Here is a 27,287-nt window from a genome sequence, read left to right as displayed (position 1 = left end):
GCGGCTCGCCAGGGTAAGCACCCTAGCGGGCCGGGCCAGTTTATTTACCTGCTGACACGACAGGTTCGGTCGATCACGGCTCCCACTCGCCACGGTTCGCCGTCCCGGGCCAATGGGGGCGGCGGGAAGCCGCAGCCAGCACATCCCTTGGCCCACGCCACTTCCCGCCGCCTCCTTTGGCCCGGGATGGCAAACCGCGGCGAGTGGGGGCCGCGATCGGCCGAACCTGCCGCGTCAGCAGGTAAATAAACTGGCCCGGCCCACTAGGGTGCTTACCCTGGAGAGCCGCGTGCCGAACGTTGCCAACCCCTGCTATAATGCATACAGACTGCTACAAAAAAACCTGACTTCTAGTTCACAGAATTACAGGACTAATTAGGCATGCTCCTCAGCAACTGGGTCCCTCTTACATAATCCTGCTCTATTTGTTAAATACTTGAAAATTCAAACAGTACTTAACATCAGTTCAATCTGCTATGCCAGACAACGGGGAATATAGAAAAATAAAGGAGGCTCCTGAACCCCTTGATTTCACCTTAACTATTCAATTAATAAACAGTATGCATTCTATCCTTTTTAGTTAAATGTATGTCTAATTCGGTTTCAGACTTCAACATGCTGGTTGCTTACTGGTGCATTAACCTTGGAAGTAGGATTGGGCCCTAACACTTAAGCAGGATAGGAAATAAATCCATTACAAAAAAAAAAAAAAAAAAAAAAAAACAAAAAAAACAAAAAAAAAAACCAAACCTGCACACACCCAAAACATAACCTGCTGCACCAAACCCAACTCAGGAAAAAGCCAGAATAAATAGATAGTGTTTCCCCTTCCTCTCTCCTCCCTCCCCCCACACCCCAAATGCCTGGAACGTCAACAGACTTGGGCTTATATTTCATTTGTCTTTTATATGATGAGGCAAGTGCTGTCCACCACGAATACTAAGACTCCTGGGTGCTGAATAAATTATTAAAATATAACCCTTGGAGAGAAGAAAACATATATGGAAAAGGCAATGGAAATATGTTTGAACATTTTTACAATGAAATCAGTGTAAATAAAAAAAGGATTGAAAAAAATTACAAGGTGTGAAAAGGCATTTCCTTACTTTTGAATGCTTTATTGTGCAACCTTAATGTTCTCTTAAGATGGTTTCTGGGTATACTACTACCAGGTACTTCTCCAGTGCTTTTCACCCGAAGATTCCAAAGCATTTTACAAGCTAACTTAAAGATCAAACCTCCATTTCCTTCTAGAAGACAGGCTTCCTGTCTGCCCTTCTAAAACTTGCTTGCCTCTTTCCCCTCACTTGCACTTTTGGGTAAGCTGCCCAATTACAAAGTGCTGATTCCTCTCCTAAGATGCTAGTACTAAGCTAATACCTCTGTTGCTGGTATGACCACCGCTAAGTTAAGCGCCAAAATGATGACCCACAAAATGTCTTCGCTATTTAGAGAAGACTCATTCTAAATAATTAAAAATAATATTTTTAAAATTAAGATACTTTCATAGTATTGCCCTAAAACCACAGCAACATCGAATGGCCCAACAAAATACAGGCAGCAGCAAGAAATGTTCATTAGTTCAGCATTTTCGGAATTGTGCTGCTTGCTCAAAAAGTGCAAGTGAGGAGAAGACCTAAACAGAGGACAGGATAACAGGAGAATGCAAAGAATGGGCTGAGCAAGGGAGGTGTGAGCGGAAAGCAGGCTCACATTCAATGTTGGGGATACATAAAGTACTCTCTTAGGTCCCCCTCTCACCAAAATGCCCTCTTCGGTATAAAAGATCAGGTACTGAGGAAAAATATCTGTTGATTTCTATTTTACAAGTAAGTAAAAGCAAGTGGTATACTTTAAGATGCTTTTTCTGCAATGAGACCCATGCAGGTGGACTTCTGCATACCAACAGAGCCTCACTGATTTCAATGGGGCTCTGTGAGGGTGCTGAGGTCCACCTGTGAAAAACTTATTACAGGACTGGGGTTTTAATTTTTAAACTGCATGTGATACCTATGTCAATCTATAGTTATTTTAGAAAACAATTTTTAAATGAAAATACAGTTGGCACATTAGCCAATATAGCCAAACCTCATTTACAGTACTTGAAACCCAGTTACCAGAGACCTCTAGCATTTGGCAACAATGCAAAAATTTCGGTGCACAGCTAAAAGAAATGGCTCGCTGAGCACTGGCTTCAAAATTTTCTTCAAGATCTGCCGGCTCAACAGGATGTATATGTTTAAGCCATATTAGTAAGGCCCTACCAAATTTACAGCTGTGAAAAACGCATCACGGACTGTAAAATCTGGTCTTTTGTGTACTTTTACCCTACGCTATAGAGATTTAATGGGGGAGACCAGTGTTTCCCAAACAGAGGGTCCTGACCCAGAAAGGGTGATGGGGGAGTCACAAGGTTATTGTAGAGGGTGGCGGTCACAGAAGTATTGCCACCCTTACTTCTGTGCTGCCTTCAGAGCTGGGTGGCCAGAAGGCAGCAGCTGCTGGCCGAGCACCCATCTCTGAAAGCAGAGCCATCACCAGTAGCCATGCAGAAGTAAGGATGGCATGGTATGATATTGCCACCCATACTTCTGTGCTGCTGCATTCAGAGGTGGGCCATCAGCCAGAAACCACCACTCTCCGGCCGCCCAGCTCTGAAGGCAGCAGTGCAGAAGTAAGGGTGGCAGTACTGCAACCCTCCTGTAATAATCTCAAGAGTCTCCCACAACCCTCTTTTGGGTCAGGACCGCTGCAGTTACAACACCATGAAATTTCTGGAGAAGCAAGCTGAATGGCTATAGTTGGGATGCCAGCTCTGCAGATTTTGAAGACTGTGCTTGGTGAGCTCCTCCAGTTATCTGAAGGTTTTGGGTTTTCCTGAGACCTTCAGATAATCATGGTTTTACTAAAAATGCACATCTCTGGTGTGCTGAACCATACTCAAAGCACGTCTATATCAACTGATGAATAAACAGCACAATTTTTGTTACTGCTTTTTTGGCTCATGTTTCATATCCCTTTTTGTGTACACCATTACACTGCACTGAATGCACCACAATTATTATTTGAACTCCAAAAGTGTCCTTGGCATTACATAAAGGTCATGATTGTGATCTACTATCAATTCCAAATTTTTCATCTGTTCCAAATTCTGCAGACTGTGTCTGTATTCCTTATATATACACACATACATTATGTTTTTATTCCAGATCTCATTACCCAGTAGTTGCCATGGATTGAAGTTTATGATGAGCTAATACCTGCCTATGTTCTCAATTTATCTAGATCTCCATCATTGATCTATACTCTTTACATTTTCACTAATCCACCTATGTTTACATTTTCTGCCAACTTTCATAATGTTACAAATATGCTGCTGTTGACAGAGCCTGGCGTGAAACTCTCAGGAGCTGGATATTTTCAGTAGAAGGCTCTGCGCTGCAGATCTCCCAGCCAGTGGGAATCATGGTGAATTTGTTTCTCACCTCTTTTACAGAGAAGATAGTGCTGAATTGAGTGCTCTGCAGAATTTGTTGAAAAACTCATACTCTGGTGGGGCTGCAATATTAGAATAGATCCCCATTCTCTTGTGTGTCTTTTCTCCTGCCCCTTTACACACACATCCACTAGTGCTCTTGGAACAGATTATCACCAGATTGCAGGACTGTGACATCCTTACCAATGCAATAGTGACACTAGAGGTATGTCATCCAATAATCAGCCTCCTCTCTTCACCTTCCCTCAATTCATTTGCGTGCTATAACTGCATTGGTTAAAATGAGTTAATACTAATTAAGTATTTTCTTAAACTAACAATCAAATGTTTTATCAAAATTTGACACTGCACATCACAGAAAAATAAAATTCTAATAAATTGGAATAGAATTGGAGTACTTTACCACACACAAAAGCAAACTAACATAACAGGACATTATTATAAAGGATGCTGCAGAACATTTTACCCTTATTTATTATATCACTAGTTCAAATGTAGACCAAAGCTATTAGGCTCCCCTTATTCCCTGGTTAACATACGATTTTCTACTTCTTGCTTACAAACTTGGGAATTAGGATTCTCTAAGATATTACACTTCCATAGCTTCAATAGCTATCTTAAGTAAATTATTTGACCTCTGAATTTAGGTAACTCCCCAATATCACCCTAACCTGAACTTAAATAACTAGCATTGTCTGTTATCAAAATGTATGCAAACTGTTCAAAGTTTTGAACATATATTAGGCTCTTCTGCCCACAGGAATTAGCAGGAACTCATCATAAAATTTTATATCATTTGGCAAATACCCCTCACAAAAAGTTCTACAATAATTAATAAGCATAATTCAATCAACCCCACTAAAAAAATATATATATAAACTGAAAACTCTGGTCTTACACAATCAGAATTTTTATCCTAATTTTATTCTTGAGAATATGTCTAACCCAGAAGACAACTTACTCTACTGTTTTAAAAAAAGCTAAATTTGTGGATGATCATTACTTTGAAATTACTGCTTATCTGATCCATTTTGAGGAAATTCCCATCTTGCCACAATTCAAAATTTACTTCTCAGTGTGAGTCTGTAGTAGGCAAATCTCTCATTGACTCCACATAACCTTCCAGAGAAGTAAAGGGCAATGTCTACACCAGGGAATTTAACCAAAAAACTCTCATCACTTTTACCATCAGTCCCTAAAGGGTTTACACAACTTAATTTCAGATGTGACAAAACACAGGAGGGAACAAAACAGCTAAACAAACTACTGTACCACCCTAATCTAGTTTCCATATCTGTTTTTAAAACTGTTCCAAACTGAGTATCTTAAGCACACACTCAAATGTAAGTAAGTAAACTTTATCCAAGTTCACCTTAAAATTACAAGCAAAAGTGGCAAACGTATGAAACCAGTCTTTTCCCAATATTTTTAATGTAATCTCCAAATATATCTCCTTGCACCTTTTACAACAGTGCTGGAAATTAAATGGAATAAATTATGAAGAGGCACTTGAAAGTGGGAAATCAATTACCATTTTCAAGGTTGTCTAAAGATTAAAAACAAATATTTATTTTCTTTTTTACCATCCCAAAGCATCTTTACAGACATTGGGAGTAGCACAGTTTCACCATTCATTCCTGTCCCTAGGTTATTCCTCCATTAAGTCCATCCCGGTCATGTCCACATATATGATTCACTATCTAGTCCGTGGTCAGCTTCTAGGTCTGACTGACCTTGATTGGTGTTTGCATTATTTTCTTTAGCATTCTATCATCTGTTTGTCTTCTCCAGGGTCATCACCCTCATAATCTTTTCTATTACAGTCAATCCCATACCCTGACTTCACATCCTACTCTCTTCTAACTTCATTTCTCTTAAAATCATTCCACTTTACACCTGCCATTTTCTCTCATCTCTACTGCTTCCAGCCTTCTGATGCCTATTTCATGTAATGCAGCAATACAAAATACAACACAGAAGGTTATTGGAAGGCATAAGCAAACAAGGAAATGCTGGACAAGCAACAAAACAAGACTATTACAGGAAAAATGTAAATAAGTCAAGAATGCTGGGATAATGGAAGTAATAAAAGCATTGTGCAAAGTGGTATATTTACTGGACAAGTAAAAGGCTCAACAACCAGAGAAGTCAGCAAGAAAATAAGATACAAAAGGTTAAGTTGTATGGAAATACAATCAGGCCAACAATGCAACAGTAAAAAAGGCTACCAGTGAACTGACAATAAATGCCAAAGACATACTGAACGTATAGAAGGAGCACTGTAGCAGGAGGAACTAATACTGACCACCTCTCCAGGATGGTCACAGTGATTGTGAAATGCTCAGGGAGATAAGAGAAGCTACAAAAACAAAAAAATGTAGAAATAAAGAGGGACTTCAACTATCCCCATATTGACTGGACACATGTCACCTCAGAACAGGATTCAGAGATAAAATTTCTAGACACCATTAAGGATTGCTTCTTGGAGCAACTAATCCTGGAACCCACAAGGGGAGAAGCAATTCTTGATTTAGTCCTAAGTGACACACAGGATCTAATCCAAGAGAGGAATATAGTTGAACTGCTCAGCAATAGTGATCATAATGTAATTAAATTTAACACGCCTGAAGAGGGGAAACAAAGAAACCCATCACAGTAGCATTTAACTTCAAAAAGGGGAACTATACAAAAAATAGAAAGCTAGTTAAATGGAAATTAAAAGGAGCAGACACAAGAGTAAAATGCCTGCAAGCTGCAGGGAACCTACTTAAAAACACCATAAATAGAGGCTCAAACTAAATACATACCCCAAATTTTAGAACAACAACAAAAACAGTAAGGGAAGCAAAAAATACCACCATGGCTTAACAGATTAAAAGAGACAGAGGCAAAAAGGTATCCTTTAAAAATTGTAAGTCAAATGCTACTGAGGAAAATAGAAAGGAGCATCAACTCTGGCAGGTCAATTGTAAAAGTATATTTGTGGAGCAACTAGCAAAAGATAAAAAAAAGTTGTTGTTTTTTTTAAGTACCTCAGAAACAGGAAGCCTGCCAAATAATCAGTGTGGCCACTGGACAATTAAGGTGCTAAAGGAGCACACAAGGAAGACAAGGCTGTTGCAGAGAAGCTAAATGAATTCTTTGCATCAGTCTTCACCGCAGAGGATGTGACGGAGATTTCAACATCTGAGCCATTTTTCTTAGGTGACAAATCTGAGGAACTGTCCTAGATTGAGGTGTCAATAGAGGAGATTTGGGGGGGGGGAAATGGTAAACTAAACAGTAATAAGTCACCAGGATCAGACTGTATTCACTCAATAATTTTGAAGGAACTCAAATATGAAATCGCAGAATTTCTAGTAACTGCAGTATGTAACTTATCGCTTAAATCAGCCCCTATACCAGATGACTGAAGGATAGCTAATACAACATTTTAAAAAGGCTCCAGAAAAGATCCTGACAATTACAGGCCAGTAAGCCTAACTTCAGTACCAAGCAAATTGGTTGAAATTATACCAATGAACAGAATAATCAGACACACAAATGAACATGATATTGTAGGGAAGACTCAACATATAAAGGTAAAACCATGTTTCACCAATCTATTAAAATTCTTTGAGAGAGTCTACAGCATGTGGACAAAAGTGATCAAATTGATATAGTGTACTTGAACTTTCAGAAAGCCTTTGAGAAGATCCCACATCAAAGGTTCTTTAGCAAAGTAAGCTGTCATGGGATAAGAGGGACGGTCCTCTCATGGATCAGTAACTGGTTAAAAGATAGCACACAAAGGGTAGGAATAAATGGTCAGATTTCACAATGGAAAGAGGTAAATAGCAAGGTCCCCAAGGAGCTGTAAGGGACCTGTGCTGTTCAACACATTAATAAATGATCTGGAAAAAAAGGGAATGAACTGTGAGGTGGCAAAATTTGCAGATGATACAAAATTAGTCAAGATAGTTAAGTTCAAAGCGGACTCCAAAAAGTTACAAAGGTATCTCACAAAACTGGGTGACTGGTTTAAAAAAAAAAAAAAAAAGTTTATAAAATCACGTATTGTGTGGAGAAAGTGAAGGAAGTTTTATTTACCCAATCACATAACACAAGAACCAGGGGGTCACCCAATGAAATTAATAAGCAGCAGGTTTAGAACAAACATAAGGAAGTACTTCCTCACACAACACACATTCCACCAGTGGAACTCATTGCCAGGAGATGTTGTGAAGGCCAAAACTATAACTGGGTTCAAAGAAGAATTAGATAAGTTGTTGGAGGATAGGTCCATCAATGGCTAGTAGTCAAGGTGATCAGGGACACAACCCTATGCTGTGTGTGTCCCTAAACCGTAGGCTGCTAGAAGCTGGGACTGTACGACAGGGGATGACAGGGGACTTGTTAAATGCTCTATTCTGTTCATTCCCTCTGAAGCATCTGGCATTGGCCACTGTTGGAAGACAGGACACTGGGCTAGATAAACTATTGGTCTGACCCAATATGGCCATTTTTATGTTGTTAGCATCTTGACAAAGTGCTAAACCCTGTAATTCATCCAAATGCAAACATTCTAGACATGCTAGATGAACAGGACACCTTGCAAGGCTGAACAGATGTTAGCACTTGAACCACTAACAGAAGAAGAAACAAAAAGAGTAGTGAAGCAGTTGAAAATGGGAAAGCTACAGAAACAGACAATAAAACATTTGAGATGCTAAAGCTGACTGGACAAGTGCTATCAAAACACTAGGAAAAAATATATAAAAAGATATGGGAGCAAGAGGAGGTTCCAGGTGACTGGCTAGAAGCCAGTCGTTGTACCAATCTTGAACAAAGGAGAATAATTACAGAGGTATAAGCTCATCATCAGTCCCAGGAAAAAAATCATAATGAAAATAACTGTCAAAAGATTATGGCCAGTTTTAGAGGAAGCAGTAGGTGAGGAACAGTGTGGCTTCTAACCAGGCCTAAGTTGCATTGATTAGATGGTTATTTATATAAGATCTTAAATATGCAAGTTGCTATAGACTGACTTCACAAACCAGATACAATATGTTCAGTATGAACTATTTGCTATCAACAAACATTTTGGTTAAAATGTAAAAAAGCAATTAAAGTACAAAAAAGGCTGAGAATTGGTGAGAGAATCTGACCCAAGTATACCAAGATGAAGAATGTGAGGGTATTTAGAAGGGAAAGGGAAAGAGGGGTAATGAAAAGAATTGTTCAGAATTTTCTTCTTTAGTTAGATTCTAAAGGAGAACTCTATTATTTAACGTAATCCTCCTAAAACAACTGCCTGTAACATTAGATCTTTGACAAACCCAACATATCTACAAGGCTCAGCATTTTACAAGTTAGCCATGCATAAAAAAAAAAAAAAGAAAAAGAAAAAGAAAAAAAGAAATGCTCATGAGCTCCAACAAAAATTACATATAAATATAAATTTACTTATTGTGTGCTATATTGCAGAATTCTGAAAATATTTTATAATTAGTAAAACCAATATTGTAAGTAAAGCATTTTCAGTATTAAAGCTACAATTTTTTTGGCTTTGCTAATGTAGGTAATTATGATTCAGTATAACTCAGAAACAAGCTGTGTTAATTTTATTTTAAATTTGAAACCATCTGAATCAACTTTTAAACAAGTTGAACACAAAATCTATCGTATTACGAATACAAGGTGTTGTCATATTAGCATACAGCAGTCCACAGCCTATGGCAGGATCTAGATGGAATAGAGACTGAGAGCACAAACCTGTCCATTAGCAGCACCATGCCATGCATTTGTAGATACAGTAACCATTAAACCAATCTCTGTCTAGCCCCAGTTGAATGGAAATATTTTTCATTAAACTTTCTATTTTATTAAAACATTAACACCTCAAAATAAAAATAAACACATCTAATGCAATGCTATCAAAAATAAATTAGAAACAAATATCATCCCCAGAATGTGACAGTCCAAGTGCTCTGAAAGTATTTATAGTAGGTGACTTAGACAATAACCTGAAATGACCCTGGCAGTGAACCCAATTTATTTCCAGCTCAGTGCAACAGGAGTTGCACTGCGGGCAATGTAGAGTGAACAGCCTTTCTTTTGCACTTTCCCCTCCTGGACCCCACACAGAGCCAGGGGCTACTTATGGCACCAGGCCCAAAGTGACACCCCACCTCATGTACTGTTGAGTCCTACCCAGGATGAAGCCACTATAAGCCAGAGAGACATGACAAATAGAAAAAAGGAGCCCTGTTCCTGGAGATGCCTTGATATCAGTACCACTAAGTGATCTTTTGTTTGCCCTAAGATAGAGGATTTCAGTGCTGGGAGCAAGGTAAGAAAGAGGTGGTTAGAAAGCCTAATGGAGGGATTATTGGGATAGGGAATAACTATATATAAAAGGGTTAGGTTTAGGGTTAGATGACAATTGTGAGAGAGAGATGTGGGATGCATAAGAAGGAGATGGTTTGTTCTTTTTAAATGGAAGATGAGTGGAGAAAAGATTTAATGTGAAAGGCCTGGTCCACACTAACCCCCCACTTCGGACTAAGGTACGCAAATTCAGCTACGTTAATAACGTAGCTGAATTCGAAGTACCTTAGTCCGAACTTACCGCAGGTCCAGACGTGGCAGGCAGGCTCCCCCGTCGATGCTGCGTACTCCTCTCGCTGAGCTGGAGTACCGGCGGCGACGGCAAGCACTTCCGGGATCGATCCGGGATCGATTTATCGCGTCTAGACAAATCGATCCCAGAAGATCGATCGCTTACATCCGGACCAGGAAGTAAGTATAGACGTAGTGAAAGTGTTATTCATGCTCTCGTTTTTGGTCTATTATCCATATAGGTCCTGATTCTATAACTGACCCTACACAGGCAGATCTCTGTCCTGCCGGGAGCCTTCCTGAAGTCAGCGGCATTACTCACATACATAAAGTTGAACACATGCACGTATGAAAGACTGGGACCTAAAAGATCATTAGTAATTTGCTACAGCTAGTTTCTTGCACTTACATACTTGCTCTCCCTGTAATAGATCATGATATACCTTTTCTTCTGTTTCATTGTCATGTTTTCTTTCCCTCCATCTTTTTTTGTCCTACCCTCTCTTTATCTACAAGGTACATCCCATCTCCTCCCCCATATTTCCTCTCCAATTTATCAAATCACTAATCAACTTCTTCTTTTCTATAAGAGGGGTAGCTGTGTAAGTCTGGATCTGTAAAAAGTGACAGAGTCCTGTGGTCCTATAAGGTGCCACAGGACTCTTCGTCGCTTCTTTTCTGTTGCACCCATCAGCAGACCCACCCATTCATCCACCCCATTCCATACTCCCCTAGCCTATCCTCCCAATTGTTCATACACAAAGCTTGAAAAACACGTAATAGACAGATGACTAAGACATAAGGGATCTAAAGTTAGAAGTCAAGTCTCCTTCCTAATCCCCATCCTTGATACTGGGAAAGAGAAAGGTGCTAGGATTTTTTTCTAGGGTGTTGTCCCTGGGTCCTATTTGTGAGCGCCATCTTTTGTAGTCTCTAGTTAGTAGATGTCTGAAATTTGATGCACCTTCTGGCTGCTGGAAAGGAGCACTCTCTCTGTTCTCCCACTTCTTACTATCTCCTCCGGTAAGGCTGGTAGCATGGAGAAGAGTCACTGCTAATCTACCCTCCATTCTGTTTTGGGTCCCTCTCCTCCAGTGAAAGGTACGTGACTGTTTTCAGCTTTCAAAAGAAGAAACTGACCTGGTTCTTATCCCTTTCATTGCTGCCTACTGGTTCCCAATAGAAGGAGTGAAAAGTGACAAGTAAGTTTTCACTCTACTGCAGGTTAGCAAATGAATCATTGATGTAGCAGTAGACGCACTGGAGTTATCGAGCTAAAAAAAAAAAAACCCTCAGAAAAGCACTGAACTAGTTTATATTTGATAGGTTATCTTTGTAATTATGAATAGAATTTTTTTCCACCCCAAATGAAACCTTGCATTCTGTAAAAGTTGATGATACTTGCCCAGAAGTATTTCTTACTCAGAAGTGTGCAAGTGGATTTTTAAAGATCTGTCAATCATCTCACACTCCAGGCTCTCTCTAGATATTCTTTGGCTTCCTGTTTTCTACCATATCAACTTCAAGTTTCTCACCTTGCACAACCTTGCTCCAGACTGCATCTGTTCTCATTTCCCTCTACTCTTCCCAATCTTGGGTCTACACCTTCTCTTGAAACAATCTTCCACTTCTCATTAGCCAAATACCCTCTCTCCCTTCCTTTAAATCCCTCCTTAAGACTCACTTCCTCTATGAATCTTTTGTACATTGCACATGTTTTCTCATTTGTGTTTAAATGTAAGTTCTTCTGTGGAAAGAGAATATCCTTTTCTGTGCTTTATAAAGTACTCTATACACTTATGATACTATATAAATAACTATGAATAACTTCACACCTAAAATTTGACACATATTGACAGCAGTCACCCAGCACTGTTTAAAGGGAAATAGCTGCTTTAGACAAAGTCTACTTTCCATATAGGCCAGTTACCAATCTTTTCTCCCAATAAAGGTGTTTGAAGTTTGCTATCTAAACTATAGAACTCACACAGAAGTATTAAAATTAATTCCATGCCATGCTAGCAATCAATTATCTTGTTATGTAGTGAAGAAGCCCCTCCCGTCAACAGTTCCATAAATACTAACATTGACAACTGAAAAACAAGTTTCTGTTGCAACATATATCCTGTTTATTCTGTAGATAGGTTTAACAAGTTATGCAACATTAAATATTACAATTTGGCAAAACACAATTCATATGGGGAAAATAATGTTATACCACAATAGGTCACAGTGTGCCATGTCCCCTGATTTTTATAATAAGAGCACAGTTCTCACTATAAGAAATAAGACTCCAGCCCTACTGAATGTAATTTTTGCTAAACGTTGACCTATTTGGAATAAAATAATCAGAGGCAATAAATGTCTTTAGGTATGTTTCACAACATGATGTGGTGCAGTATTAAGGCCTTACTGACGAGTTCAATAATACAAGGTATGTTGCCAGCTTCCTTAAAGCACATAAAGTCTACCCCAGCACCCACCATCTGGTCGCACATTCAGCTAGTTGGCTACCCTTTTCCAGCACTCCCAAAACTACCCTTTTCGGTACAGGTACAGAGTACCCTCAGGACGTTCCAACCTCTCCTCTTCCCCCGCAGCATGATAAATCCCACCCAGGATGTTCCCACCCTAATCCCCTCCCTCCGGGAGACTCTATTCCCCCTGCGTCTCCATCCCTTTTAGTAGCAGGCGGACACATTAATGCTGATTCACGAGTTCCCAGATCATACGCACCCTGTTACACATAAACAACAACGGGGGGCACCGACACAACTCCTGCCACCCCGTAGCCTCTTACGCAACAGGAGAGGGCCCACAACCCCAGCCACCCCCGAACGGGACGAGGGGTCCCCACATACCCAGGCGGGCGAGGCCACTGCTGCAGAGGAGGAGGCCGGGAGGCACCGGGGCTCACTAAGGAGGTCAGAGTCCTACTGAGAAGAGGGAGCTGCCGCATATCCCGGCCCTGCTACCAGAGACCAGCCTCTGCTTCCTTCCCACCGCCCGCCCCTTTCAGGGGAAGCTGCCCCTCAGCCCTCTGGCCGGCGGAGGCGCCATCTTCCCGCTCGTGGGCCAATCCCTCCCCTGCGCCCTCAGGCTGCTCTCCTCCCAACCGAGCCGTCGCTGCTGCGCTGGCTCCGGCCGGGCCTACCATCAAGGCCGCGCTCCGGGAACCTACCTGACACTGCTGGGGGTGTCGCTGCTGCGAAGCGGGGCGGCGGGGGGAAGAGAGCCGGCGCCGCTGCGGGGAGGAGCTGGGTCCGCAGCCGGGCGGCGAGCCGGGGAAGCACGTCCTGCTGGCGAGGGCTGCCCACAGTCCGGGAAGCGCTGCTGCAGCGCGGAGCAAAGGGCCCTTAACACGGCCACTCACGCTGCGGGTGTGTAACACTCACGCTGTGCGGCGGAGCCGCAGTCCCGCTCTCGCACGCGCCAGGCATGTGACTGTCGGGGGGTGTGTGTGTGTGTGTGTACACCAGGCGCTGTGTGTGTAACGGCAACGCACTATGAAGGCGACAGAGTCTCACGTTCACTGTTTGTAATCGCGCCTTATGTTAGTCTAGAAGGTGTCACAGGACTCTGTCGCTTTTTACAGATCCAGACTAACACGGCTACCCCTCTGATACTTCATTGTATGTGTGACACTCACCGTCCATGCAACACGTGTGCTCACGTCTGCTGTGTCACACACACGGTATGTCTCACTGGTGCTGTGTGCGCGATACTCCTTCTCCGACCAATTCAGTGCGTTCAACACTCCTCTGTGCCTGGCGATGTCTTTGTTTTCTTGCTGGTAAAAAGTAATTGCAAACGATTATTTATCATTTTATTTCATCAGCTGCCATGACATTACGCATAACTGATTTCAAATGTCTTAATGAAACAGATGGCACAATCTCCCCCCACCTTCCCCACCCCAGCCAGAGACAGACGTTAAACACAACGAGCTCCCATTAAGGAGTCTGCTTTTTCCAGTCCTCTTACATAAGAGTTTTGGAGCAGCAGGTCTGTGTTTTTTCAGATTCATGGTCTAGTATCTAGTAAGATCTAGTATAGTTTTTGGAGTATAAGAGGGATTTCATTATAACTCCTTGTTTTCACTTGCTCATAACTTCCCAGAGGAAAAAAAAATCTCTTAAGGTATAACTTTACCTGCTTGCTCTCCTTTTTTGGGAAAGTTAGAAGATCAAGACCCAATTTGAAAGATGCTAAGCATCCTCAGTTCCTGTTAAAGGCAGTTAGTGTTAGAGAAATTTACTGAACAATTCCTAAGTGTACACAAGGCTTCTAATGTTCTATATTAATATGTTTTGGATCAAAAATGTGTCTTTATCGAGTTCTATAAGTTTGGTTTCTTTTGAGTATTGTATGACCCTGTCTCTTTTTTTCTCTAAACCTCAAAGAAAATATTAAAACAGACAAAAAATGCATAAGAAAAAAATCTCAATATATATTTATGTAGTGCCAAATTGTGGTCTAGCAAAACACCCCCTTATGCACCTCACAGATAGCAGTACAGGAGTAGAAGTGGACTTCAGAGAGCCATTCCTCCTTCCCAGTCCAGGACTGTGTTTTCTGTAGGAAAAAAGTTACCTAACTCAAGTTAATTAACACCAGGTAAAAAGGTGTTTGTGGTTTCACACACGTTAGTCTTTAACTTCGTCTGCTAGGGTAGGGAAGGGTGAACTACAACACTAGGTTCCCTGTTCCTAGTGCTAGTCCCAAACCCAGATAAAGTGCAAGGGTTGGGTGATGGCCTGGCAAGCCATCCCAATAAAACCTTCCCACATTTGACACACACAAAAAAGGACATACAAGTTTGGCAGTTTCATCTGCTACTCACAATAGAACCAAGCATCAGGATTCATACAAATCTTCTACTACGTGCAGAGTATTCAGACCATGTGTTGGTGGGTTTTCCATAAATCAGAAATTGGGGAAAGCATCTGATATAAAGAGGGTATGTCCTCTTCTGCACTGATGACAGGATCTTGGAATGTTTGATCGTTAAGAGTCGTCAGAAAAACAACTCTCCTGGCTTAAGAATTGGAAAGGTTTAATGTTGATATACATGTCAGACAGGGAACATTGTGGAATTTGAACACCCAGAGCACATCTCTGACTCATAGTGGTCAGACCTTTCAATTGTTGCATGCCTGGGATACATCTGATAGGCATACCAGTGTTGCTCTGATTCTGTCCCCACAAGGGTACAACCTACACTACTGGCTTGGCAAGCTTGTTCTCCATATTTGATTGCTGCCATTTTCTGTCTGAAGATAGGGTGTGCAGTAGTTATTAGTGCATATGCTCCGCATGATGCAAGGTCTGATGTTGACAAAGAGGCTTTTTATGGCATGTTAGATGACGTATCTAGTACGTCACCCCAACTTCATATTGTCATCTTAGGAGATATGAACACAAGAATTGGCCATAATACAACTGGACTTGAACTGGCATTGGGATGACACAGTTTAACAGAGGAGAGATCAGGTAATGGTGTGTGTCTATTAGAATTTGCTGCCACACATGAACTATTTCTTAACGGCTACCTGGTTTCAGCACAAGTATTGCCATAAGTGTACATTTTGATATACTTTGGGCAACAGTGCAACCTTGGATCACAGTCTAGTTCTGAAACCTGTGATTAAACTTACCCAGGATGTATGTGTATTGAGTGCTGATCTTGCTCTGGAGTCTGATTGTCGACTTCTAGCAACAGTGATGTTGCAGAGGTGGGTATCTATTGCATCGAGATGCTTCAGTGTTGATAAGCTTTGCGATGAAGCAACTGCTAATTGTTACAAGGTATTAATTTCCAATAAATATACTATATTGGATGACCAGCTGTCTACTGTGAAGGAAGATTGGACTTTATTTTTGATTCTACCACAGAGATTGCTGGAGAACGAACTCGGACTAAGGAGAATGCAAAAGTGACATTGGATACAGATGATACCATCAAATTGTGAGACAGAAAAGAAGAGGTGCAGTGCAGAATGGCTGCACTGAGTCAGAGTCATTGAGAAGAGGAGGAAATGGGCAGTAGAGGAAAAGAAATGAATGAGCAGTCAGGCGGGCCTGTCAGAATGATCATAACCAATTGTGGAATAATATGGAGCAGTGCATCAAGTAAACCTCTGAAAGACATGACCAAAAATGGGTATTTGAGATTTTGAAGGACATAATTGGATGTCCATTCTTGTGGCATCTGCTAGTTAAGGACAAACATGGAAAATAGTGACAAGAATTAATGAACAACGTAACAATTGGCATGGGTGTTTTGTGAATTAATTAACAGATCCCCACCAAGATGTGAACTACAACTTCTCCAAAAATGAACCCATCAAAAAACAGGCTGGTGACATTAGAGGAAGTGACGCTTGCAGTCAAACAGTTATGAAATGATAAAGCAGCTGGTCTTGACAATATTTCATCAGAACTCCTAAAGAGGTCTGGATTTAGTTCATAGTTTCATAGAGTTGTCTTAAATGTAGGGCTGTCAAGCAATTAAAATTAATTGTGATTACTCGTGCGATTAATCGCACTGTTAAACAATAATAGAATACCATTTATTTAAATATTTTTGGATATTTTCTACATTTTCAAATACTGTATATCGATTTCAGTTATAACACAGAATACAAAGTGTACAGTGCTCACTTTATTTTTTATTACAAATATTTGAACTATAAAAAACAAAAGAAATAGTATTTTTCAATTCACCTAATACAAGTACTGTAGTGCAATCTCTTTATCATGAAAGTTGAATTTACAAATGTAGAATTATGTACAAAAAAAACTGCATTCAAAAATAAAACCATATAAAACTTTAGAGCGTACAAGTCCACTCAGTCCTATTTCTTGTTCAGCCAATCACTCAAACAAGTTTGATTACATTTGCAGGAGATAATGCTGCCTGCTTCTTGTTCAGTGTCACCTGAAAGTGAGAACAGGTGTTCACATTGCACTGTTGTAGCTGGCGTCACTAGATATTTACATGCCAGATAAGCTAAAGATTCATATGTCCCCTCACGCTTCAACCACCATTCTGAGGACATGCATCCATGCTGACGATGGATTCTGCTTGATAACAGTCCAAAGCCGTGGGGACCATCGCATATTCATTTTCATCATCTGAATCAGATTCCACCAGCAGAAGGTTGATTTTCTTTTTTGGTGGTTCGGGTTCTGTAGTTTCTGCATCAGAGTGCTGCTCTTTTAAGATTTCTAAAAGCATGCTCCACACCTCATCCCTCTCAGATTTTGGAAGGCACTTCAGATTCTTAAACCTTGGGTCAAGTGCTGTAGCTATTTTTAGAAATCTCACATTGGTACCTTCTTTTTGTTTTGTCAAATCGTCTGTGAAAGTGTTTTTAAAATGATCATGTGCTGAGTCTTCATCCGAGACTACTATAACATGAAATATAGGGCAGTATGCAGGTAAAAGAGAGCCAGAGACATACAATTCTCCCCCAAGGAGTTCAGTCACAAATTTAATTAACACATTATTTTTTAAACGAGCATCATCAGCATGGAAGCATGTTCTCTGGAATGGTGGCCGAAGCATGAAGGGGCATACAAATGTTTAGCACATAAATGCCTTGCAATGCAGGATACAAAAGTCCCTTGTGAACGCCTGTTCTCACTTCCTCATAACATCGTAAATAAGAAGTGGGCAACATTATCTCCCGTAAATGTAAACAAACTTGTTTGTCTTAGTGATTGGCTGAATGAAAAGTAGAACTGAGTGGACTTGTAGGTTCTGAAGTTTTGCATTGTTTTGTTTTTGAATGCAGTTATGTAAAAAAAAAAATCTACACTGTAAGTTGCACTTTCATGATAAAGAGATTGCACTACAGTACTTGTATGAGGTGAACTGTAAAACAGTTTCTTTTGTTTATCATTTTACAGTGCAAATATTTGTAATAAAAAATATATAAAGTGAGCAGTGTACACTTTGTATTCTGTGTTGTAATTGAAATCAGTATATTTGAAAATGTAGATAAACATCCAAAAATATTTAATACATTTCAGTTGGTATTCTACTGCTGAACAGTGCAATGAAAACTGCGATTAATCACAATTAATTTTTTTAATCACAATTTTTTTGAGTTAATCGCATGAGTTAACTGCGATTAATTGACGACCTCACTTAAAAGTTTGGGAAACCTGTCACATTCCAGAAGATTGGGAATGGGGCTATATCATCCTTCTTTTCAAACAAGGAGAGTGATCAGTGTGCTCAAATTATAGGGGAATAACACTGCTGTTGCTCCTAGGAAAGGTATTTACGATCATACTAGTAAACCAAGAGAAATATTGTCTCAGCCCCAAAATGAGAGACAACCAGTGTGGTTTCCATACAGGCTAATCTATAATCCATGCTATATATGCTTTGCAGACTGTTACTGAAAAATTACTAGAATGACAAAAGGAAGTAAATATGTTTATAGACTTTGCAGAGCTTTTAACTCACTGCTGTTATCAGCACTGGTAATACTCCTATGCCAGTATGAGGTGAATAGCATAGCTGAAGTCAACGTATCTTAGATCGACTTAGAATCACTTACTTGGTGTCCTCGCGGCGCGGGATCGATGGCTACCACTCCCCCGTCGACTCTGCTTCCGCCTCTCGCCGTGGTGGTGTTCCGGAGTCGACAGCAGAGCGATTGGGGATCGATTTATCGCGTCTACACTAGACGCGATAGATCACTCACTACCCCGCCAATCTGGCGGGTAGTGTAGACATACCCTAATGGAGGAACTGTATTGTGATACATTTAGCTGTGTGAAGGTCAACGGTTGCAATATAGACAGGTTTTCAGTAGAATGAGAAGTATGCTAGGGATGCATTCACTTACCTATGTTATTTAATGTTTTAATAGACTATCTGATGACAAAGTGATAGTGACCAAAGTAGGAGGTGTCTTTAGAAGATCTTGAATATGAGGATGATATTGCCTTACTTGGAGAGACTACTGATCTACTACAGCTAATGCTGGAAGAGCTGCAAAAACTGCAGAATTTGTGGGACTTAAGATCAATATCAATAGTGATAAAACCAAAACTATTCATGTCTCCTACAAAATGGAAACAATGATCTGCTAATGCTGCATGATATTGCATGGGTAAATAGTTTTATCTGTCTGGGTAGTTGGTTGACAGTAGGAGGTTCTGTAACTGAAGAAGTCATGTGTTGGTTCAGTCTTGTCAGTGGCATTCAGCATCTTCAAAGGCCAACGAAGATACGAATGTTCAACGTGGTAGTGATGACAACTCAGCTATATAGAGCAGAAACATGGCTGTTAAAAAGTTGAGAGGAAACGAAATACTATCAGTGTCAAAAGTTAAGGCATATTCTTAACCTCCGTTGTATGATTTTTGTCACAAACAAGGAGATATTTAGACAATCCTGGCAAGTTGCAGTCTTGCACTAGTTGAAACCAAGATGGCTGCAATGGTGGGGTCATGTCCAATGTGCAGAAGAAGGTACAGTATACAAAAGGTTTATAGAGCTCAGGTTGAAGGAAGTAGAATACAAGGCCAACAACAAAGGAGGCTGGAAGATGCATTTTTGAGCGATTTAGGAAGGCTAAATCCTCCCATGTCTACTTTGGCTGAAAGAAGATGCCTTGCAAGGGACTTTTCAAAATGGAAGTCCATTCTGTGCGCCACCACAGTTACATCATAGCCATGTGAATCTGCTGTGCTGCTCCAATGAGGGAGCTTAGATTTCAAATTGACCTGCCACTAACTCATGTGAAACCTACAAACTGCCTTGTCTTGGGGATTTTACTTTGAGTTAACTTCCTCGAGGTAAGAACACACCTTATTTTTCCGAGTGTAGACAAGACCCAGGTGGTTGGGAGGGGTCAAGACAGAAGGTGGAATATAGAGTCTCTTCTCAATCCCTGTCTTCAGTGCTCAAGGCAGCATAGTGGTGGATATAGATCTGGTGCAGTTTACTCCCTCCTTGAAGCAGCAGGAGAACAAGAAGTGAGATTGTGATCCAGGGCTTGTCTACACGGAGGTGGCTAAAGCGGCAGCGCTGCAGCTATGCCACTGTAACCCTATAGCATAGATAGATGCACCCTATGGTGACAGAAAGATTTTCTAGCGCTGTAGGAACTCCACGTCCCTGAGCAGTGGTAGCTAGGTCAACAGAAGCATTCTTCCATCAACCTAACTGTGTCTCAACCAGAGGTTAGATTGGCATAGCTGTAGTGCTCAGGGGCGAGAATTTTTCACTGTATTTTTAATGTAGACCAGGCCCTAGAGTCACGCTCTTATGCAACGTCTACACTAGGAGCATTTTGACGGTATAGGTATACTGGTATATTATACTATACTGTCAAAGCACTCCTATTGTAGACACAGCATATACTCATAGGCACCAACTCCATGGGCACTCTGGAGCTGGAGCACCCATGGGAAAAAAGTGGTGGGTGCTGAGCACCCACCAGCAGCCCCCTTATCAATGCCTCTCCCTCCTCTCAGCCCCTCCTATCCCCCCGGTGGGCCCTGCCGATCAGCACCTCCCCCTCCCTTCCAGTGCCTACCACCTGCCACAAACAGCTGTTTTGTGGCGTCAGGAGGCGCTGGGGGGGGAGGTGGGAAGGAGCGAGGGTGCAGCGCGCTCAGGGAAGGGGCAGAACTGGCCGGGGAAGAGGAAGGCGGGGGCGGGAAGAGGCGGCGTGGGGGCAGAGTTGGGGTGGGAAGAAGCAGGGTGGGGTTGGGGCATTGGAGGAAGGGGTGGAGTGAGGGCATGGCCAGGGGGGAGCAGATTAGAAACTCAGCACCAATGTATATACTAGCAAAACTATCCTTTTGCTGGTAGAGTTTATTCCATACACACACATACTGAGCAAAATAAGCTGTACTGGCAAAAGTTTAACTGCATCTATGCTAGGGTCTTTTACCAGCACAGCTGTGTCAGTCAGGGATCCCACCTCTTCACATCCCTGACCAACATTGCCATGCCAACAGAATTCTGTAGTGTTGCTGTGAACTAAGTCAATGGTTCTCAACCAGGGGTTTGGGGGACCGTGAGCAGGTTTCAGGGGATCCTCCAAGCAGGGCCAGCATTACACTCGCTGGGGCCCAGGGCAGAAAGCTAAAGCCCCGCTGTATGGGTCTGAAGCCCAGGGGCCCTAAGCCTATCCCCCTGGGGCTGAAGCCAAAGCCTGAGCAATGTAGCTTTGTGGGGACCCCTAAGGCCCCAGACAACTGCCCTGCTTGCTACCCCCTCATGCCAGCGCTGGCTTTTATATGCAGAAAACCAGTCGTGGCACAGGTGGGCTGTGGTGTTTTTATAGCACTCGGGTTGCGGGGGGAAGGGTCAGAAAGAAAAAGGTTGAGAACCCTGGAACTAAGTCACAGTCTCCATTCCAGGCTTCTACTGGTGCAGCGCAACAAGGCATTGGCACTTATTCAGGGTAGATCATTATCTCACAAGGTTGATCTTATTTATTTTAATTTATAATGATATAAAATGGCTCTCATCTACTATTCTAGGCACTTTTGACACTATTAAAAAATGCAATCAATCTAAAATCAGGAGCAAAGTTTGAGGGGGAAATTCCAGCAAAAATCCTCCCCTACTACAGCTTAGCAGGCAGGACTTTTCCTACTAAAACTTTCATCCCTCATAAAAAATGCCCCTACCACCTTCTTCAAATCCCTGGGTAAAAAGATGGGCCTTGCAGTATGCCCTAAACATCAACAATTCTGAATTATTTCAGACCAAGTGTGGAATCTTATTCAAAAAATTAGTGCCCTTTATAGAGAACGGTGTATCACCAGCTGTCTGTTAACTGAGGGAGACTCCCACTGTATCACCTTTGCTGACTATAACTGCAGCAGTATGGCACTGGAGAAGTGATCCCTTAAGGAGGCAAGATTTCAAGTCATGTAGGATTTTACAGGCTAAAACCAATACCTTAAATTCCACCTGAAAAACCAATAGACAGCCAGTGTAGAACACAGAGGTCACATGATCCCAGTAACATGACACTTTCTATTACCTTCTGGTCAACTCAAGTTTCACGGTTAAAGTGTGGTAGGGTGACCAGATGTCCCGATTTTATAGGGACAGTCCCAATTTTGGGGTCTTTTTCTTATATAAGCTTCTATTATCCCCAACCTTCTGTCCTGATTTTTCACACTTGCTGTCTGGTCACCCTAAAGTGTGGTGCAATATAAAGCACATTATGGTAATTCAGTGTTAAGGTGACAAAGCCATGAATCAAATCCTTATCAGGCTCACAGCCAAGAGAAATGGTAGCAATTTCCTGGGCAGGAGCAGGTGAAGAAAAGCATTCCTAGTCATTACTATAATATGATTCTCTAACTGCAACTAGGGATCAAGTAGTACCTTTACTACTTACCCTTGAGTGCTGTCGCTATGTCAATCCAAATTTTAAATGTAGACTAACTTCTAGACTATGATACAGCCATATAGAAAATAGAAGGTGTTAAACAGTAGTCTTAGTACAAATTAGATTAGCTAAACAGTTGTATACTATCAGAAAGTAGGCTAAATGTAGGGAAAATATTTTACTTCTGTTCTTGCTACAGAAACATCTTTGCTTTTCTCTTTCTCTAAAGCCTTGTCTACACACACAAGTTGTACCACGTTAATTGTTATGGTGTAGTTAAAGTGATATGATCTCCTCTAGTGTGGACATACAGGTCTAAAGATTACATATAGTGGTATAGATGTTCCCATACAGGAAGAAGAATAAACTATACGAGTATAAGGCACCTTTATACCAGCATAACTGCAACCAGATTAGGAATTGTATTGATTATAACCATACTGGTAAAAAGCCACACCCCTGAGATAATTATACCAGTACATAATCTGTGTGTAGGTATAACATTGTGCTTGACACATTCCATGGGGGATACTAATTCTGCTTACAGAGAACCTAACCAGTTTCAACCTTGAAGATCTGAATCAAATTCTTTTTTTCATGTTATAATGGACTTACTTGCACTTCATTAAAGAGCATCCTTTCTGAATAAAATAGTTTTCATCGTCCGTTGGCATAGAGCATCTTCACCAGATGCACTACAGGGGCGCAGCTGCTTCAGTGAAATTCTGCCAATGTAGCATTTCTAGTGTAGACCTGCCCTCTCTATTATTTTTTCAACTAGGTCAACAATATTTGTGGTTTGGAAAAATGCTGCCCAATTGGATTGGCTCCTCAGAAGCCAGAAATAGTTTCCCATGACCTCAAGTTGCAGACAGCTACATTGTATTGTCAGATCCTGTGTACAAATTGTTTTGTTGAGATCATTAATATTTTTTTTTATTTGTAGATTCAACCCCATTACAATGTTAATTTAAAAATAAACAATTACTTTTCTGCCCATTTATAGCTTATAGGGCCAGAAGCGACCACTGTGATCCTCTGGTGTGACCTCCTGTATAACACAGGCTCTAAGGCTAGGTCCACACTACCCGCCTGATTCGGCGGGTAGAGATCGATCTTCTGGGATCGATTTATTGCGTCTCATCTGGACGCGATAAATCGATCCCAGAAGCGCTCCCCCGTTGATTGCGGAACTCCTGCTCGCCTAGAGGAGGAAGCTCTGTCGACGGGGGAGCTTGCCTGTGCCGCGTGGACCCACAGTAAGTAAACTTAGTTCGATCTAGGAAACGTAGACTTCAGGTACGCTATTCTCGTAGCTGAAGTTGCGTTTCCTAGATCGATCCCCAGCCCCAGTGTGGACCAAGCCTAAGACTTCCCTGAATTAATTCTTATTTGAATTAGAGTGGGTTTCTTAGAAAAACTTCCAATCTTGATTTTAAAATTCCCAGTGATGGAGAATGCACCGCAGGCCTTGGTAAGTTGTTTCAGTGGTTAATTAACCACTGTTATGCCTTCTTTCTAGTCTGAATTTGTCTAGCTTCAACTTCCTGCTGTTGGATCATGTTATGCTTTTGTCTGCTAAATTAAATAGCCTTCTATTATCAAATTTTGTTCTAGGTAGGTACTTATACAATGTGATCAAAACACCCTTTAACCCTTTTGGTGAGATAAATAGATTGAGCTCCTTCCCCCCCCCCCCCCCAATCCTTTAATCATTCTCATGGCTCTTCTCCAAACCATCTCAATTTTTTCAACATCCTTCTTAAATTTTGGATTCCATACTGGACAAGGTATTGCAGTAGTTGTTGCACAAGTGCCAAATACAGAGGTAATGTAATGTAATCTTTCTACTCCTACTCTTGATATTTCCTGTTTATACATCCAAGTATTGCATTAGCCCTTTTGGCTGGAGTGTAACAGTAGTGTAATCATGTTCAGCTGATTATCCACAATAACTCACAAATCTTCAGAGTCACTGTTTCCCAGGAGAGTGAGTTCCATTTCTGTAAGTATGGCCTACATTCTTTTTTCCTAGATGTATAATTTTACATTTTGGCTTTATTGAAACACATATTTTTAGCCTGCACCCAGCTTGCCAAGTGACCCCAATTGCTCTATCAGTGAACTTCATTATTTGTCACACCTCCAGTCTTCGTGTCATCTACAAATTTTATCGGTAATTATTTTGTGTTTTCTTCAAGCTCAATGTTAAATAGCATAGGCCAGAATTTACCTTGTTTGGGATTCCACTAGAAACACACCCACTCGATGACAGTTCCCTGTTTACAATTACATTTAGACACCTATTGGTTAAGCAGTTTTAATCAATTTAATGTGTATCATGTTGATTTTGCATCATTTTAGTTTGTTAATCAAAGTGTTGTGTAGTACCAAGTCAAATGCCTTACAGAAGTCTAAATATATTACATCAACCTGGTAGCAGTGCTGTTTACCCTATCTGGCTTCTCATTACATGAAGTTCTACTGATGAAGGCTTCTCTTCATCTCTTCAAGATAGTTAAGTCCAAAGCAAACTGCAAAGAATTACAAAGGGATCTCACAAAACTGGGTGTCTAGGCAACAAAATGGCAGATGAAATTCAGTGTCGATAAATGCAAAGTAATGGAAAGCATAATCCCAATTATACATACAAAATTATGAGGTCTAAATAAACTGTTACCATTCAAGAAAGAGATTGCGGAGTCATTGTGGATAGTTCTCTGAAAACATCCGCTCAATGTGCAGCAGCAGTCAAAAAAGCCAACAGAATGTTAGGAACCATTAGGAAAGGGATAGATAATAAGAAAATAAATATCATAATGCCACTATATAAATTCATGGCATGCCCACACCTTGAATACTGTTCTGGTAGCTCCACCTCAAAAAATATATATTAGAAATGGAAGATACAGAGAAGGGCAACAAAAATGAATTAGGGGTATGGAACAGCTTCCATATGAGGGGAGATTAAAAAGACTGGGACTGTTCATCTTTGAAAAAAATAAGGGGGATTATGACAGAGGTCTATAAAATCATGAATGATGTAGAGAAAGTGAATAAGGAAATGTTATTTACCTCTTCATATAACATAAGAACCAGGGGTCACTCAATGAAATTAATAGGCAGCAGATTTAAACCAACAAAAGGAAGTACCAGTACTTCTTCACACAATCCACAGTCAACCTGTGGAACTCATTGCCATGGGATGTTGTGAAGGCCAAAATTATAACTGGGTTCAAAAAAGAATTAGATAAGTTAATGGAGAATAGGTTCATTAGTGGCTATTAGCCCAAATGGTCAGGGATGCAACCCCATGGTCTGGGTGCCCTAAACCTCTGACTGCCAGCTGCTGGAGCTGGACAACAGGGGATGGAACACTCAGTAATTGCCCTGTTCTGTTCATTCCTTCTGAAGCACTGGCCACTGTCGGAAGACTGGGTAATGGGCTAGATGGACCATTGATCTGACTAATATGGCCATTCTTATGTTCAGTCAATATTTATCTGTTTGCTCAACAAATGTTTATGTTCAGCACCACAGAAATCAATATTTTTTTAAATTGGTCTGAATAACTTTACAATGTTACTTCTTTTTTTTAAATAAATGAAATATGTTTGTTATAGTTGACATACATTTTTTAGGGTCAGCTTCCTAAACAACTGTCTAACTACTTTTGAACGTCTTTCCCAATTTTAAAAATATCTTATTTATTTGCAAAATGCCATTTCCTTGTTGTTCATTTTGTGTCTTCTGTCTTGGCTAGACTAGGAAAAAATGGTTCTGCTTACATTATAAACTGACCTATAAAATAGAGCTAAAGGTGTTAAACTGGACCTACATGTGTTAAATTGGGTTTTTCAATCATGTTGAGCTAGCTTGATTGACTAAAGTATCATTTGTCCTAGCATAGATAAGGCCTAAATACCAAAAGGCCTGATCCAATTCCCATTAAAATAGATTCCTATGGTTTAAATGGGAGTTTGAATGGTCTCTAACCTGTTTATAGAACATGTATTTTTCTAGTAATTGTCTTATTTCATATTATGAGCCAAATTCTGGCTGGTTATGACATTCCATCACAGCTGTACATACTTGCATACCAAAAAAGAAACTGCAGCCACAACTTGGAGCAAAAGGTAGAAGTTAAGTTTCAGATTCAGCCTTCTCCTCCACAGTGAATATTGCAAAGGGGTTGTTATAAAGTGTAGGTGATGGCACATAATCTACATGTTTATGTACATATACTTGTCGATACCTTGATCAGGCCATAGCCCTGACACACTTCCCTGTGCAAATTATTTTTATGCTTAGCGGATACAGAATGCATAAGGTGGCTGGGAATAAGGGTGGACTCAATCAGAATATAGTTGCAATCAGTATTGCTTTTGTATCTATTAGTTTTCCCATTTGGATGCCACTTTCCGTAAACCAGCCAGAATTCGTTTCTGAGATTTTAGTTTTCCTTAAAAAACTAAACACAACACACCTTGGAAATTACATACCAAAAACCTACATTAAAATAAAGTTATTTTAGTTGCAAAGTTTGGTTTACAAAACTAGGAAGTTAGGAAATACCAGAGGTATCATCTCCTGTACAGCCTAATTTGACACACTTTCGCATATATGTTATATTGGTTTTAATGACATGATTACATGCTTTTTCTACATGATCCCTGCCTCATTCAGCGCAGAGGTTTGATGGACAAAGGGGAAGAATTAAGATTGCAAGGGTAAGTGAATCTGGCATTACTAACTTTTGACTTGCAAGCTAAGTAATGTAGTATTTTTAATATGTAATGTATAAGCAGATT

At 40.7% G+C, this 27,287-nt stretch overlaps 2 protein-coding genes across 3 annotated transcripts in view; one reads left to right on the top strand and one right to left on the bottom strand.

Annotated features, from left to right (window-relative positions):
- Positions 1–13,115, bottom strand: part of IDE (insulin degrading enzyme) — a gene marked incomplete in the record, with an annotated part of 104,741 nt that extends 91,626 nt beyond the window's left edge. The window contains 1 exon segment of one of the 2 annotated variants that reach the window (XM_034777460.1): positions 12,958–13,115. In XM_034777460.1, coding sequence (XP_034633351.1) covers positions 12,958–13,055 — 98 coding nt within the window. 2 annotated transcript variants of the gene reach the window in all.
- Positions 13,116–13,337: 222 nt separating this feature from the next.
- Positions 13,338–27,287, top strand: part of KIF11 (kinesin family member 11) — a gene marked incomplete in the record, with an annotated part of 46,309 nt that continues 32,359 nt past the window's right edge. The window contains 3 exon segments of the mRNA XM_034777458.1: positions 13,338–13,476; positions 13,692–13,889; positions 27,163–27,206.

Source organism: Trachemys scripta, chromosome 7, assembly GCF_013100865.1.
Source record: "Trachemys scripta elegans isolate TJP31775 chromosome 7, CAS_Tse_1.0, whole genome shotgun sequence".
NCBI lineage: Eukaryota > Metazoa > Chordata > Testudines > Emydidae > Trachemys > Trachemys scripta.
The sequence above is the reverse complement of the archived record's forward strand: the minus strand, read 5'-3'. Positions and strand labels throughout refer to the sequence as shown.